We start from the raw sequence: 16313 nt of genomic DNA, 5'->3' as shown, positions 1-16313 counted from the left end.
ACCATCTTCTTTTTTCTTCTTCTTATTTTTGAGCTATCCCTAACACAGCATCATTTGAGAGCTGCCAATTCTTGGCAAGTTTATCAACTGTAAGTGTCTGCATTCGTCTGCATTATGCTTTTGTGATGGGGAGAGCAGCGAGCATCCCACCCACCCAGAGAGAGTGACCAATTCTGCCCTCTTGGACTCCTAGACTTTTATGGCTAGGAAGTGTGTGATGTGTATATCTATATTGTGTTAGTCCTTATTCTTCTTGACAAATTAAAATGATACTTATTCTTCAAGCTTGTAGTGTTGCAATGCTGAAGGCCAAACTGAAGTCATAGCCGGGTGTACTGTTATAATGAATGTGCTTACTCTGTGTTAGTGGCAGAGTTCATACAGTACAGCAAAGAGCACAAAGTAATTAAAATCCGTCTGAGCTGTACAAAGCTGCCGCAACAAAGTGGTGGTATGGCCGCTACCTCCACTCATATAGTCATTTATCATAGCTCCAGATTATACAGGCTTAGTTAGGCCAAGGTTCTCCAGCCAAGGCTTTATAATAAGTAAGAATAAATTGGATTTTATTTCATGTTGGTGATGCAAGATCATAGCTGTGCGGTGTGTGGTTTAGCAAGAAGAAGTTGGTGTCAAAACTGGGCAATGTACTGGTACTCAGTACATACCAATCTGAGACAGGTCACTATGACATTTTAATGTTTTAGCCAGCAGGAGACATTGAGGCAAGTTTTCTGTCAATCATATCTCAGTGTTAAGTCAATTATATATAAGTGTTGACAGTACCATAAATCATATCAATTTTGCAGTCATATTACAGTCTGTCATATCAGTGTTGAATGCTGTTGTCTGCTCTTATCTAGAGCTGTACAGTCCAGTTAGAGATCTGTAATATGTCCAAATGTTTGTGAACACATGCACATCCAACATTTATTCTGAAATGAAGGGTATTGATTGGTAGTTTGTCTCTCTCTGGCCTGCAGTAACATATGTTACTTCTCTGCGAAGGCTTTACAGTAGATATTAGAACATTTCTGTGAAGATTTAATGGCATTCAGCAAAAAAGAGCATTAGTGAGGAAGGGTGTTAATTGTGAATGTGTATATCTTGATCACAAATGCCACTCATACTCATCCTATCAGGGGGTCAAAAGTATAAAATGGAGCTCCATCACTCCAGAGAACACAGTTCCATTTCTCCACAGCCCAGTGCTGGGGGACTTTATACCCCTCAAGCCAATGCCTTGTGTTGCTGCTCCAGAGCATTCCATTTCATTTTGTGCATTACACCAGCTATGGGTGTACATTTTAAAGAGCTGTTTTAAGTTATAAGGATTGTTTAAAATGTATAGATGTAGGTTTATATAACACATGACATCCAGGGCTATTTAAGAAATTTCTGCTACATAAAATTCTGAAAATAAATTAAATTTAAAAACAAGGTTTACCAGTATGTAGTATTACCAAACACTGGTGTATTCTAGGGTGGCATGGTGGTGCAGCAGGTAGTGTCCCTGTCTGTGAGGAGTTTTTTGTGTTCTCCCTGTGTCTGCGTCAGTTTCCTCCGGGTGCTCCGGTTTCCTCCCACTGTCCCCCAAAAAAACCTCACGTTAGTAGGTGGATTAGTGACTCAAAAGTGTCCCTAGGTGTGAGTGAGTGTATGTGTCGCCCTGCGAAGGACTGGCGCCCCCTCCAGGATGTCTTCCTGCCTTGTGCCCAGTGATTCCAGGTAGGCTCCGGACTCACCACGACCCTGAACTGGATAAGATGTTACAGACAATGAATGAATGGTGTATTCTATGAAATTTCTATATTGCAGTGAGGAAATGTGTGTACAGTCTACTGTTGAAGAAAGTAGGAAAGGAGTTCTTTCTGATTGTGGATTATATTATACAATGAAGTAGTATAGTGAGTGTGGATATTGCCGTATGTGCTTCGTAGTGCATTTGTAATTCAAAGCAGAAAAAATATGTCCAATAGTGTTTTTTGGTGATTTTCCTACTCTAATATGAGCTGATTCCTCTCATCATTTCACTGGCAGGTTTAGTAGGTCACTAGATCAAGGAAATCACAGATGTGTGCTGGACCTTATACTGCAGTTGCTCACTTTTGGCTAATGGATTTTTATGTGTGTATCAGATGCTGGTGTTTCTGAGCTCATTTTATTCTGTCTGCTCTCTCCTGTTTTTTCTTCACAGGGAAATGGACACGAGAGGGATTTCCTGGACGACAGACGGGTTTACATAATGGATGTCTATAATCGTTACATCTATCCGGGGGATGGATATGCCAAGAGTAAGTCGCAGACCATTCAAAGCCTGAATCTCCAATCACATTACACAAAGTGATTATGTGAAGATGACTGTACTGCTGCGATATGAAAAAATACAGAAAAGACCCAACGCTGATTATTAAATCTCTGAGCAATTTCACATGGCTGTGATCTGTATTTGCATACAAATACAAGGACATAGAAAGAGAGAGTTTATTTCACAAAACATTTACTCCCCTATAGGGGGCAGCCTCAGCATAACCTCATGTTGCTGCTCATTGTCTTTACAGCTGCTTCTTCTCTTGCCTGTGTACCAGGCTTGGGGAAATTGCACAGTTAAGAAAAAAAAAGAAAGAACATTTTCAATGACATATATAACATTGCACAAACACAGTTCCGGAAGTTCCAAACACAAAATTGGACATACAGATTAATGTATGTTTTTATTATCTTACTGAGGCTGCTAAAATGGAGTCTGGATGAGCACAGTGCTTGTGCTTAAATTCTTTAAACAACTTTAAATGTTGAAGTAAATACTGATTTTCCACAGCCAGGATCTGTGTGCCTACACTATCATATTTACGCACCAGTTCTGATTAGAGACTTTAAATTAATTACGAGTCCGTTAAGACATCTGCATTCAGTTGTGCACATTTCATATATTTTTATTAGAAATGGCATGCTCTGGAGTAGCCACTTGTGCATAAAGGGAACTTCTACAATTCTGGGGAACTGCTGTTCTCTCTGGTCCCTCTCTTTTAAGATGGAACATTTATGTTTGGAGCAGGTGGAGGGTTATACTTGTCTGTAAGTTTTATTCACATTCACATTTCATATACTCTATATTGACAAAAATCTATGAACGCACACATTCTGAGACTAATGGTTTTTCCAGTGTTGTACTTAAGTTGGATGATTCGTTTTGGGTCATAAATGCCAGTCCATCCTCTTCCCAAATGGTGCATCACTCCAGAGAACATGGTAACACTCTTACGTGGCCTAATGCTTTGGAGTTTATCTAGCCCACATATGGCTTTGGGATTGGTGACCTTATGCTCTGTGTGACTGCTCTAGAGCATCTCTTAATGTTTTTCCTTTTTTTTTAATGGAGATCATACATGCTGTGCATGCACAGTTGAAAATTCTGTGTCTGCAATGTGTGCACCTTATATCATTAACAGATTATAAGACGTCTACAAGAGTTTTGGCTGTATAGTGAATACAGTGAATCCAATGCAGTGATGTGCTCTGTTCTAAAATGCAAAAAGAAATTAGTAAAGGAAAACCTTTCTATGAAGTGTGACCAGATTTTGAGTGGCCGTGTATGTAGTCTGTCTGTCATTAATGTGGCCTTGTGCTGCTACTTCAGCTTTTCCTCTCTGGGGTTTGCAGTGGCAGTATATAGTTTATCAATTATTCTCCCTGTTCTCCTTGACAAACAGAGTCAGGCTGTGAAAACATAGAAAAGGTGCGCTCTCCTTTTCAACCTATCCACTTTTTAGTTCCTAAACAAAAGCTCTATTGTATGAATTTGTATGTCAATCCTACATATTTATTTGAAGGTACAGCCTGGCTCCTCATGATAAGGTGCGCTCAGCCCTGTCTCTTTTTGTTTTTCTTTACTTTCTCTCCGAGACATTTTCCCTCAGTGACATTTCACTGTGTTCAAAGACACATTTCCTTGCTTTTCAGACACTTTTTTTTTCCTGGTGTCTTCATCTGCAGTAAAAAGCACAAGAGACTAATTAGGTCTTAAAAGTGTCTAAAAGAGCAAGCTATTCCTCATGGTTTCCATCCCTTTTTACCAGGCTTCGGGAAATAGAAGAGATTTTTCTCACAAAGGAAAAAAAATCTTTGGTGCTTACTTTTTATTTCTGTACCATGACAAATCAGATGTGCACAAATGGTTTGACCAATTCAGCTGAGCAGAATTCAGTAAATTTGTCTTAAATGTGCTTAATAAACAATATAAACCTGTTGATGAAAGATGAGTAGGCCTGTCACAAAAGCCATAATCCCAGAAATAATTGCTATAAAAGATGTATTGTAATTTTAAGACCATTTTTATGCCACTGATATAATGATAACAGAATAATAATGCTGTTACACCTCTTTAAAAAGTAAAAGATTAAGGATGGTAAGACATTGCAACTGGAATATAAAAATGCTTAAATATCCTAAACAAATCCTAAATATATAAAACGTTAATAAAATAAAGCCAGTGTTTTCAAAATAGTTTCAAATCACTATAATGACCCCAGAATAGAGAGAAAGATAAAACCAGAGAACAGAGCAGCACGACTGACTAAACGATTTATAAATGTACATTAAAATTGGGCAAGATTGAGGTCAGCAAATTTTATCGAGGAAATGTTCATATATTGAATGATAAGTTGAAAATATAATTATAGTTAAAGGCCTAAAGTTGATTTCTTTAATTTCTGCGCTTCAGATAGGAAGGTAATATACATAACAAACAGTGAATATGACTATAATATACATTACGCTGACACACGTCTAAATTAACAAACACATTAAATCGCATCAAGGTATAAAGTAATTGCAAATAGATTTGCTAGACTTTTGATTCTAAACCTAGATATAATTAAAACATTGAGATAGCAGGTAGATACAAATGAACATAACAATATGCTTTTTGGTATGCAAATTAGTTTCTGTCTAATGGTTGTCTCACTCATATTTTAGAACAATTAAAACTTTTATCCCCACCAAAAGAACACTGTAGAGTTGGCGTCTGATGGTGTTTTGGTCAGAGTTTATATATTTAAAGATATTTAATGTTTAAAGACCTATAGATGTTCTGCTGGAGCCACTTAAGGGCTACTGCACAGAGGATGAGAAGCAACTTGGTGCATCAATACGTCTGTAATTGACAGTTTTTTTTTTGTTGTTGTTGTTGTTTTGTCTATTTATAGGGGCTATTAAGAGGAAAGTGGAGCTGGACTGGGGTACAGAGGATACAGAGTATCTACAGAAAGTGGAGCTGCACTGTGAGGGAGCTCTGAATGAGATCAGACCTGATATAATCGTCTACAACGCAGGTACGGATGTGCTGGACGGAGATCCACTCGGCGGCCTGGCCATTTCCCCACAGGTATGGTCTCTCATCATGAAGTTACTTTCAGTAACTATTAAAACACTAGTATATTGTCACTGTCCAGTGTAGACATGTATCTCCAAAATAGCAACTTTATAGCAGATGGGAAAAAATGTATAAAAATGGAGATACAGGTTTTTCATTGGACAGCGACAATATGTTTTCATTAAAGTGAGCTAATTGAAGTAATCGCCCACATGCTGACAATAGGAGCAGCATGGTCCTACTTTGATTTAAGGAGTTAGGTGATGCTGAGCATGGCAAACTACAGTGCAGCAATGAGCCACTCTGAGCAGTTTTATGGTACGAGTTTATTTTTTGCTACTGGTTGGGAGTAACTTTTATGTTTTACAGAGTTCTCCTGTGCTGTTTTTCATCTAGGAATGGGATAATAGCAAAATATATATTTGTACATGACAATTTAACAGTAGCAGTAACTATATGCTTATTATAAGAAGAAAGCTAGGATGAATATAACTGTTATAAATGTTATATATAAATGTTATAAATGTATAATATAAATGTTCTGTTTTGAAACTGTGATGCTGCTTTGTGACAACGTCAGTTGTAAAAGGCGCTATACAAATAAATTTGTTTAAAAGTTAGAGTGATCTGACCTAATCTTTGTTATTTTGCTGTTGTCTGGTGGGCTTCAATAGCCCAGTCAGTAATATTATGCATCAAGTATTCAGGCCTGCTGTACAGAACACAGGGCCTAGTCATACATACAACTTTTATTTGGAGGATTTTGAGAAGCCTGAGAGAGTAAAATTAGTTTACAACAGCATGATATCAAGGTGAGTCTGCTGTGGTATGGATTGAGTGTTCACATGAGGACATGCTCCTCCATGCAAAACAGTTGAGGAAAGCAATTCTTTTTCCTGACCTGACACTGTTTGCCATAAAATTATTTTAAGTTCAAATTAAAATATTTTACAATGTACAGAGCTTCAAAAAAAAAAAAAAAAGAAAAGAAAAAGAAGATAAATTGGAACCCTGTTTGTAGAAAAGATGGGATATTTTGCAAAAATGCAATAGAAATAACAGTCTGTGATATGTTAATTCTCCTGAAACTTTATGTAACTAAAATTACAAAGAAAAGATTCCAGTGTTTACACTGACAAACTTGATTGTATTCTTAAATATATGCACATTTACAATCTGCAACACAGTGTAAACACAGAGTAGTGACAGAGAACTTTCCTTGAGGAACCAAGGATACTAATTTTTGCAAGTGAAATTTTTTCCCATTCCCCACACAACTTCAGCTGCACAACATTCAGTGGTTGACATGTTTTCCTACTATTTATGCTGCACCATAGCAGACATATGCAGACAGGCCAGTGAAGCACAAGCATTAGATCTCTGAAGCTATACTGTTGTTTCATGTGCGGAATGAGGCCTTGAATTATCTTGTTGAAATGACCATGCACTTCCAAGGAAAATATGTGGCTTTGATGTCAGCATAGGTCTCTGTTAAATTCCAGTATACCCCTCCACATGCTATGGATGCATCCCATAATATGACAAATGTTAGCTTTTACACCTTCCTCTTATAACAACCTGGATGGCTCCTTTTGTCTTTGTCACATAGAACTCAATGTCCCTTTTTCTCAAAAACAACTCAAATGTTGCTTAGTTAAAATAGTGGAAACCTCTTATTTGTTCTATTTCTAATTAAATATAGACTCTGTTAAATATATTGCTTTTTCTTTGTGAAAATTGCTGTAAAATGAATAACTTCAAGTTCTTTAAAATTAAATAAACAAATTGTGTCTGTTTTGTTTGAAAAGTAATTTACACAGGGCCTAAGTAGGTTCAGGTGGGACTAAGTAATCCTGCATGAAGTATGAATAAATAAAAGCACCTACCAATTGGTAAACAATTGGCAGAGTGGGATTCAGCAGGTCAGACTGCAATGTCAATGGAAAATGGAAAACTTGAAAACAAAAATAAGGACATCAAAGATGCAAACAGCAGCAGTGGGACAGGTCAAATCCCTTGTCCCTTTTTATAAGCAGCTGAACAGTATTCTGGGACATGAGCCAAGTACTGACTCTCATTGAAGCTTTAAAATCCTAAGCAGTGTTTAAATCTACTTTGTTATTTTTATTCATTTAACAATGACAGAAAACTAATACAGTGTACAAACACGCAGCTCAGTCACAGCTCCAGTTGCCCAGTTTATCATAACAGCAAGGACGGGTCAGTCCTAAAGGTCCGATTTAAAAACCAAATTATAGATGACCTCTATATACTATGCCCACAAATTCATTCTTTTTTAACTACTGTTGCAAGGTGGGAAAAGCCTTATAGAATGTTGTCAAATATCCCATTTAAATTCCTGCTCATCCAGCACTTCTTTTGAAACGAAGGGTTTTAAAGGGGTTCCTGGAACAGCTTCTACTCTTTTAGGAAAGCTAGGAAAGATGCTGGACTATTGCTGTCATATAAAAGTGAAGTCATGTACTGTTGTTGGATAATTTATTTCTCAAGTTGACTGTTTTGGATGTAGCTCCATCAGGCCAGAGAACACAGCTCCCTTGCTCCACAGTCCAGTGCTGTGTTGTTTATACACTTTTCTTTCCCAAAGTAAACATTGGCATTGTGCTCTTATGAGTTGGAATGGTATTTATGATCCAGAACTAATCATCCAATATTTGTACCTGACCTCGCTAATATTTATGTGACTTAATTGTAATCAGATCCTCATCACAATGTTCCTACGGTTAATCTGAATCTATCCCAGAAGGCTAGAGGCTGTTACGGTAGAAAATAGAAACAAACTCCCTATTATTAGTGCTCATTTCAGACGAAGTGTTGGATTTGGTCATAGAATATATCTGGGAACATCAACAGAGACTGAAATCAGTCAAGGTATGACTGTATAACGTCATTTGGATGGGGTTAGTTTAATGTGGGGAGTTGGGGTACTGTCATTTTACCAAAGAAGGTCAATAATATTTATGATGACTTTGCACTGGATAAAAACTTCTTGATGGAAATAATAATTATAATAATTCGATTCACACAGTGTGTATCATACACAACAGTGCTAGTAGAGTATTTAGACGTTCACTACTGTTCCGAGAACAGCCCTCCCACCAAAATATATATAGTCCTGAATGACCTAATCTTGTAGTACTTCATAACTGCTAATAAGATAATCTTTCATATGTTTATTATAACTGATATTAAAAACCATTTATGGATAACTGAATGAGTAGGGGGCGGCACGGTGGCGCAGCAGGTAGTGTTGCAGTCACACAGCTCCAGGGACCTGGACGTTGTGGGTTGGTTTCCCACTCCAGGTGACTGTCTGTGAGGAGTTTGGTGTGTTCTCCGTGTCCGTGTGGGTTTCCTCCGGGTGCTCCAGTTTCCTCCTACAGTCCAAAAACACACGTTGGTAGATGAACTGGATAAGCAAAATGAAAGAATGAATGAATGAATGAGTAGGACATATGTTCACAACATATATGTATACTGCAATTGTATACAAAGCTATACAATTTGTCTTGCGTTTTTCAACACCTGAGCTTATATTACACCAGGGAATATGATGGAATATTCCCTCACATGTCAGTTTGCATGGGATTAATATAACCTGGGCTTATTTTTACTGCTCATTATACAGTAGGTAAAAGGCTTTGGAATGTTTCCTGAAACAGGAGCGTGCCCCCTGGAAAAATGATTGAAACGATCTATTCGGTCAGGATTAAAACCTCTGAAATTCTCCATTAGCCCATGTCCCCTGGTAAAACTAATCCTGTCCAAATAGAATTTATGACAAACCTTCACCTGAGCTAAGTTAATCAAGTTTGACATGTCACATGCACAGACAGTAAATATCTATGAAACGCATAACTCATATTTTGAGGTTTTTAATCCATGGATTATTATTAAGATAAATGGGATTTTACCCATGTTTCTAAAGCTTCGACCTCTCAACAGAACACAATTGTGGGTAAAATATGGCTGGAACAATGATCTCATTTATTCTCAGGTTAATGAAAAAGAGGAGAATCAGCCTCATCTTCTTGAACTGACCATCAGCGAAGACAAACATAAAGGCAACCTTGAAGATGATTGCAGCTGAAATAATTGGAAGCATTCTCTATCTTTTTTCTCCAGCTTTTAATAAAAGCTACAGTGCAGAACAGAACTGAAAAACTAGGTGTTATTTAAAGGATCTGAATTGCCTTCTGCTTCTTATCTGTGTCAGTAATCATAAGTTATAATTAGGGCTGCACGATATATACATCAGTCATAACATTATGGCCACCTTCTTGTTACGGCACTTTGGTCATTCTCTCAGCCCCATTGACCATACAGGAGCGCTGTGTAGTTCTACAATTACAGACTCTAGTCCATTAGTTGCTCTGCATACATTGTTAGCCTCATTTCACCCTGTTCTTCAATGGTTAGGACCCCTATAGGACCAAAACAGAGCAGGTAAGATGTGGGTGGTGGATTATTCTCAGCGCTGCAATGACACTGATGTGGTGGTGATGTGTTAATGTATGTTGCACTGGTACGAGTGAATCAGACACAGCAATGCTGCTGGAGTTTTTAAACACTGTGTCCACTCACTGTCATCTCTGTAAGACACTCCTACTTTGTTGGTGCACCTTGTAGACGTAAGGTCAGAGACAGTAGCTCATCTGTGGTTGTAGAGTTTTTGTTGTTCGTCCTCTAGTCCTTCAGCTTAAACCAGTCATGGTCCAGTATCATACATGTAAATGAGAGAGCTACATAACAGCTGCACTATAGACCTGATATTTTTTTTATTCTGCGGGCTGTAAGGGGCCCTAGGCAGATGTGTGTGTGTGTTTTGATTTTATTATGATTTTTTTCTCTCTCTTTGTCCTTAAGGGGATTGTGAGAAGAGATGAAATTGTCTTCAAAGCGGCGAGGAGGAGGGGCATCCCTATCCTCATGGTGACATCAGGGGGTTATCAGAAGAAAACAGCTCGCATCATCGCTGACTCCATCCTCAACCTGCACAGGCAGCATCTGATTGGTGGAGAGGTGACAGAAGTGGCAGGGCCTTCCATGGTGCCCATCATGATGAGCAAATCTGTGTCTTCAGGGGCAACCCTCAACACCATTTGACACTTTGGGATGAGCTCTGTTTGGTTGGCTTGTTTAACAGTACTAGCACCGTAATTTTCATTCAGTAGAAACATTTAAGGCTGAGATTCAGTGGAGGAGAACTGCAGCAGTGAGAATAATGACCTGCTTAAACTCTTAAACCCCTTATGGCCTATGGTGTATTACTATACAGTAACTTAATTAATGGATCAAACCTTTTCAGATGGTTTTTATTTCTTTTTACTTTGGTACTTTATGCAATGCTTCTTTGCACATGAAACATTTTGAATATCCATTTTAAATAATAAGGAAAAAAGGTACATTTATTAAGGGACTCTGTTTCAAACTGCATTTAACAATTACACATTTATAGATAACAGTTGGCAGATTCAGGTCTAGGTCTAAATTGTACTGAATTCCTTTTACTTCTATTACTCTTGGTAATGAGACAAATTTAGTTTTTTTTGTGGGAATATAAGTAGGTAATAAATTAAAACTCTGTAGGTTAAGATAAAACTACTGTAAAGTTTAGAAGAAGGAGTGGGTGATATGAGTGTTATTTTATAAATTGCAATAATTGAAGGAATAAAAAATATCACAGTATTTAAATTTTTAACTTTGTCAAGATGTTGTAGAAGACACATTGTACCAAAATGCTGAAACCTATACTTTAAGCAAAATTAAAGTTATTTTCAAACACAGTTGAAAAAAGTAAATAAGGTTATAGCATTACGAGATAACTATGGACTATACTTTATTCTTAACTTTATTAATCACTGGTTGTTGTATACAAGCTTTCTGCAATTGGTGTAAAGCTCAGTTTAACATTTATTATGCGCTACAACAAAAATATTTACTGTAGGATTTACTTTATATTTTTGTCTCAATTGGCTGAGTTATAATAATAAAAATAATAATCATTGTGGTTTTCTAACCATTATCCCCTTTTGGAATGTAAATGATTTGATGCATACTGTTGGCCAATGTTTCAGGACTACGGACAGTGCCAGAAATATTTACTGTGATGTAACTTATCACAATAAAAATAACATATTGTCATTTCACCCTCTCCTACTTTAGATGTCAGGCCAGACTTTATTAGGAAATGGAGCTCCATTGAGTGGAACCTGACAGTTCCTAAATCCGGTCTGGTCTAGAGCAATTTTATAAATCGGCCCTGTCATGTAGAGATGATACTTCAGGAAAGAAAAGGAAAAAGAGAGTGTGAGAGAGAGAATGGCTTTAGAGGTTGGAAATGTTACTGCTGCATTGTTAGAGAGTGTTTTTGACCAGATAACCAAAAGAGATTAAAAATATTCAGAGTAAACCTCCATCTTCTAAAAACAGTAGCTGACTTCAGCAAGAGGATTCTAATCAGGGACTAAATAAGCACTTTGTTGGTTTGGCTTTTAGGGTCTGGCCCAGTGAAACCCTCAGAAAGGGAAATTAATTGCACTTAATATGTTGGAAATGCACAATAATGACCTGAGACATGAACACTAAGATCTCTGCTTGTCAGAATTCTCTTTACTACTCTCCCACAGCTGTGTGTTGACCTGGCTGAGGATTATGGTCTTTGTCTAAAAGGAGTCTTCCTTTATTTCGGGCCACAAAATAATATGGTTATCATATTAATCTGATGTGGATTTATTTACATATTTTTTAATGCACGGTGTTTAATAATGCTTTGAAATAAGCTGGCTATGATCGCTGCATACACATGCATTACATAGAACTTATATAGTTCTTATGGCTCGCAGTGCACATCAGTAAAACCTAGATAAACTTACCACACCTTCAGAGCTTTATCATAAGCGATCCACTACATTTACAACCTGTCAGGGTGCTTTATTAAAGGAAAGCTCTGTTATTTTTCAACCTAATCTCATTTTGGCACATCTGTTTCCTGTGGTTGATCACCACAGGCAATAGCCATTCATTTCCCTGTATATTAAAAGAACAAAAACTGTTGATTCGAAACACACTTATAATGGAAGTTAAAGGGCAGGTACTTCAAGACTATGTTAAGTGTTGTTCTCTTGAGTTCTATTTAGTGTTGCTTGTTTCCTTCACTGAATATGGAGAAATGATCTGTGGTAATTTACTCTAAGCTAGAATTGAAGCAGGTTAGATTCAAAATAGAAAGCAACTTTTCATTAAATATCTCACATCATGTAAAGCAATATTCCTCTTGCCTTTTTCAAATATATACACTACAGTGCAAAAGTCTTGGCACCTAAGATTTTTATCATTATTTTAATTAAATTATCGTCTCTGTAAACATGGAGCTTGAATAAAATTATATAGAATTACAATGAATACAAAAACATAAATACAGTAAAATAAAATATTTTTTTCCCTAAAAAAAGTAGTCGATGTGCTGTGAGCAACAGCACACTTGATTTAACAATACATTTATTAACCTGTATCACTAGGTATTGGATTATAATTTATAATAATGTTAAACTGCCATGAGACAAGATTTGGAAAGGGTTGAACTAATACAGAATATTAATATTTGCTGTAATAGTGTTTTTTTTTTTTTTTTTTGTTAATGCAACATTAGGTAGTATGTTTACCTTAACAGTTTCATTGTGATGTTTCACTGTCCCATAACAGGGAGAATAGTGCCTCTGTCGTTGCTACTCTGGGCTCAGCACTGCAGAAACTGCAGTATGAAACTTTTGGAAGAGGGTAGGAAACCATGCCTTCTCCCTCTCCCTCCTCCTTGATTTTAAAAATGTCAAATGAAAAATGTATGACACTCTGCAACTGTATGGCAAGGAACCCCAGGTGTTCATTTCAATGTCAGAATTTAGCATTCTGGTCCATAAATATGGAAACTCTTAATTCATTAATTAATTCATTTTTTTAATGCATTGTATTTGTGAGGTCACAAAGTAACTTATTTACATATATCAAGTTACTCAAACTGCAGCGGTTAAGCTCAATTCATTCAGCTTGAAATTAAAAAAAAAGTTTAAAGAAAGGATATGGGTTGTTTACATATATCAGTCTTAAAGGTACAGTCACAAAAATAGCCTGTTTATTTTAAATGGGTTGAATTATGGTTTTGGTACAGGTTTTAGTGTGTGGACACTGTTAAAATTGCACTATAACCAAGCCTGTGCTTATTTATTTTTATATTGGATATATAGATATAGATATAGAGATATATTAACATTCAGTGTTGTCCCACTGAAATCCAATTGCCTGGCTTACAAGTGAATATTGGCAAAGGGTCTTGGTTGTTCAAGCTCTAATCTCTTACCCCACTTTGTAACCTTAGCAAGCAATCTCCCCCACCCCCTTCACCTTGACGTAATACGCACTCCAACAGTGAGGGAACATGAATTACAGGTGTGCATTCCTCATAGGTCATTCTTTTATCCTCTTAAAGCTGCTTGGGACCTTTCCTGACCAGATGCAGCTGTGTACAGCTGGGAAGAGTTCATGTAAGTTTACCGCTCACTAACTTCTGTTAGCCTGAGGGAAACCAGCCACAAAATAATCCCATGACTTTTGAGTATAACAAGACTCGTCTGGGTCAGATGCTTCGTCTTTTGTTGACGTAAGACTTTCACGGGGGTTAATGGGTTTTTAAACTAGGTTCTTTTCTGTCTCCTGTCATTTCTGTTTAATGCTGGTTTGCTGCAGGGAGCATGGTAACAGCGACTAATGAGTGAGATAAGACTCATTGTGCTCAAAGGGATGTGTATGAAGCCAAGATGAAAGATGCAGAAGCCTTTAGGCTGGCCCTCAGCTTCATAGGTTTAAAATGGGTTTCTTTAGTGAGGGATTGCTAAGACTGTTTAGCCAGGGCTTTGATGAGTGTCTGAGAGCAAAGGTGCAGTATTCAGTACATTATACATGACATTTCAGGTGCCACTTGGATGGACAGGTCAATAATGGTGTCATTAGCGGTGTGTAATAGTGATAATCTAAGCTTTTTTTAGGGAAGCAGTAGGTGAGTAGGTGACAGAAAAGAAAATTCCACCCACTACATCTGGCCATCCATCTACAGTTACGTCCTTAAACATGAACACACATGGCTTGATAAGAGAGAGGTGTGCAGTGTCCACCTACCTCATGTCTCTTTCGTATGTAAGAATACATTCAACAGCTTCGTAGATGTTCACTCTCGATCAGAGTTGTAGAGTTAGGTCCTAGTGAAATGATTGGATGGGGTTTTTACTTTTTTTTTTAATGTATTTACCGTATTTTCCGCACTATAAGGCGCACCTAAAACACTCAAATTATCTCAAAAGCCGACAGTGCGCCTTATAATCCGGTGCGCCTTATATATGGACCAATATTGAGCCACAACAGGTCTCGCAACTACGGTAAGCAGCCGCCTACTTCATTTTCTTCCGCGCGCGGTGCATGCTGGATATATACCGGTATATACATTTCATTTCCATTTGTTTTTTATGTAAAGACCCCAAAATGGCTCCTATTAAGAGACACGCATATGACGCAGAGTTTAAACTCAAGGCGATCAGTCACGCAGAAGAACACGGGAATAGAGCAGCAGCAAGAGAATTTAACATTAACGAATCAATGGATGAGGACGTGGATGAGGAATAACTTAGTAAAGTGAGCTTTATGTGTTTATTTTGTGTGTTGTGCGATTTTAACGTTTGAGCAACGTTGAGTTATTGATATATTGTTATCGCTTTGCACTATTTCGAGTGTTACTACATTGTGATTATTATTATTATTGAATCGAGGAAAAGTCCCCCCCCCCACATATATATGTGGGGTATATTAACATTGCACTACATGTTTTACCTTAAACTACGCTGGGTTGTAATCTATTAATAAAGTTGAACTGACCTATCTGACTGTTTTGTTGACATTCCCTTTAGCGCAGCTCAAATCAAATCATCAAATCAAATTTATTTATATAGCGCTTTTCACAACTGATGTTGTCACAAAGCAGCTTCACAGAATTCCAGTAAGACAAGATTTGACATGAAATGTAAAGACAAATGTAAAACCCTCAAGTGAGCAAGCCAGGGGCGACAGTGGCAAGGAAAAACTCCCCCAGCTGAGGAAGAAACCTTGGGAGGAACCAAGGCTCACAAGGGGTGACCCATCCTCCTCTGGTCAATCTACTGGTGATGATAGTTAGTAGTCCATGAGAACTTCAGTGTAGGGACAGCTTCAAGGCACTTGGTGGTTGCTGGAGCGTGGGCAGCTGGTCTGAAGCGTGGAGGAGGGTCTCGACAGTCATCCATCAGTGTCCAGACAGACAGGTGCGCAGTTGTTTACTCGGAAAGATGTAAAGGGATGGAATTAGTTTTGAACTGTTTTGTGTTTGTAAAGTAGAAAATATGAAAATTTCCAGAGTGTGGCTAATGACTCCGGCAGATCTGACTATGACAGCTTTAACTAAAAGGAGAGAACCAGGAGGACACACAGACACGGGAGCATCCTGAAACACTGGCATCCCTCCGCTCCACCGTCAACAAACCTGAGTGATCGCGAGAAGCGGCGGGACGACAGCACCAGCGTCTCAGTTTACTATAATTCCCTGTGTCCATGGACCCCCCGGATCTGCCGCCTTTATCTATGGGGGAGCATTAGCTACCAAATGATAAACTAAACAAATGAGTTTTTAGCCTACATTTGAAGATTGCGACTGTGTCTGAGTCCCGAACATTTTCTGGAAGATCATTCCAGAGTTGGGGGGCTTTATAAGAAAAGGCTCTTCCCCCAGCTGAGGCCTTCTGAATTCTGGGAACATTTAAAAATCCAGTATTCTGTGATCTGAGTGAACGTGGAGGCTCATAATAGGAAATTGTATCTTGAAGATATTCAGGAGCAAGCC

At 37.9% G+C, this 16313-nt stretch overlaps 1 protein-coding gene across 2 annotated transcripts in view; it reads left to right on the top strand.

Moving 5' to 3' along the window:
- hdac11 (histone deacetylase 11) overlaps nucleotides 1-15721 on the top strand; it is a 54465-nt gene extending 38744 nt beyond the window's left edge. For both annotated transcript variants that reach the window (XM_066672786.1, XM_066672785.1), the window contains 3 exons: nucleotides 2198-2294; nucleotides 5208-5386; nucleotides 10262-15721. In XM_066672786.1, the coding sequence (XP_066528883.1) occupies nucleotides 2198-2294; nucleotides 5208-5386; nucleotides 10262-10501 (516 nt within the window). In that variant the 3' untranslated portion in view covers nucleotides 10502-15721. The remainder of the gene's footprint in view (nucleotides 1-2197; nucleotides 2295-5207; nucleotides 5387-10261) is intronic.
- Nucleotides 15722-16313: the final 592 nt, after the last annotated feature.

The sequence above is a fragment of the Hoplias malabaricus genome, chromosome 5 (genome assembly GCF_029633855.1).
Source record: "Hoplias malabaricus isolate fHopMal1 chromosome 5, fHopMal1.hap1, whole genome shotgun sequence".
Lineage (NCBI taxonomy): Eukaryota > Metazoa > Chordata > Actinopteri > Characiformes > Erythrinidae > Hoplias > Hoplias malabaricus.
The sequence above is the reverse complement of the archived record's forward strand: the minus strand, read 5'-3'. Positions and strand labels throughout refer to the sequence as shown.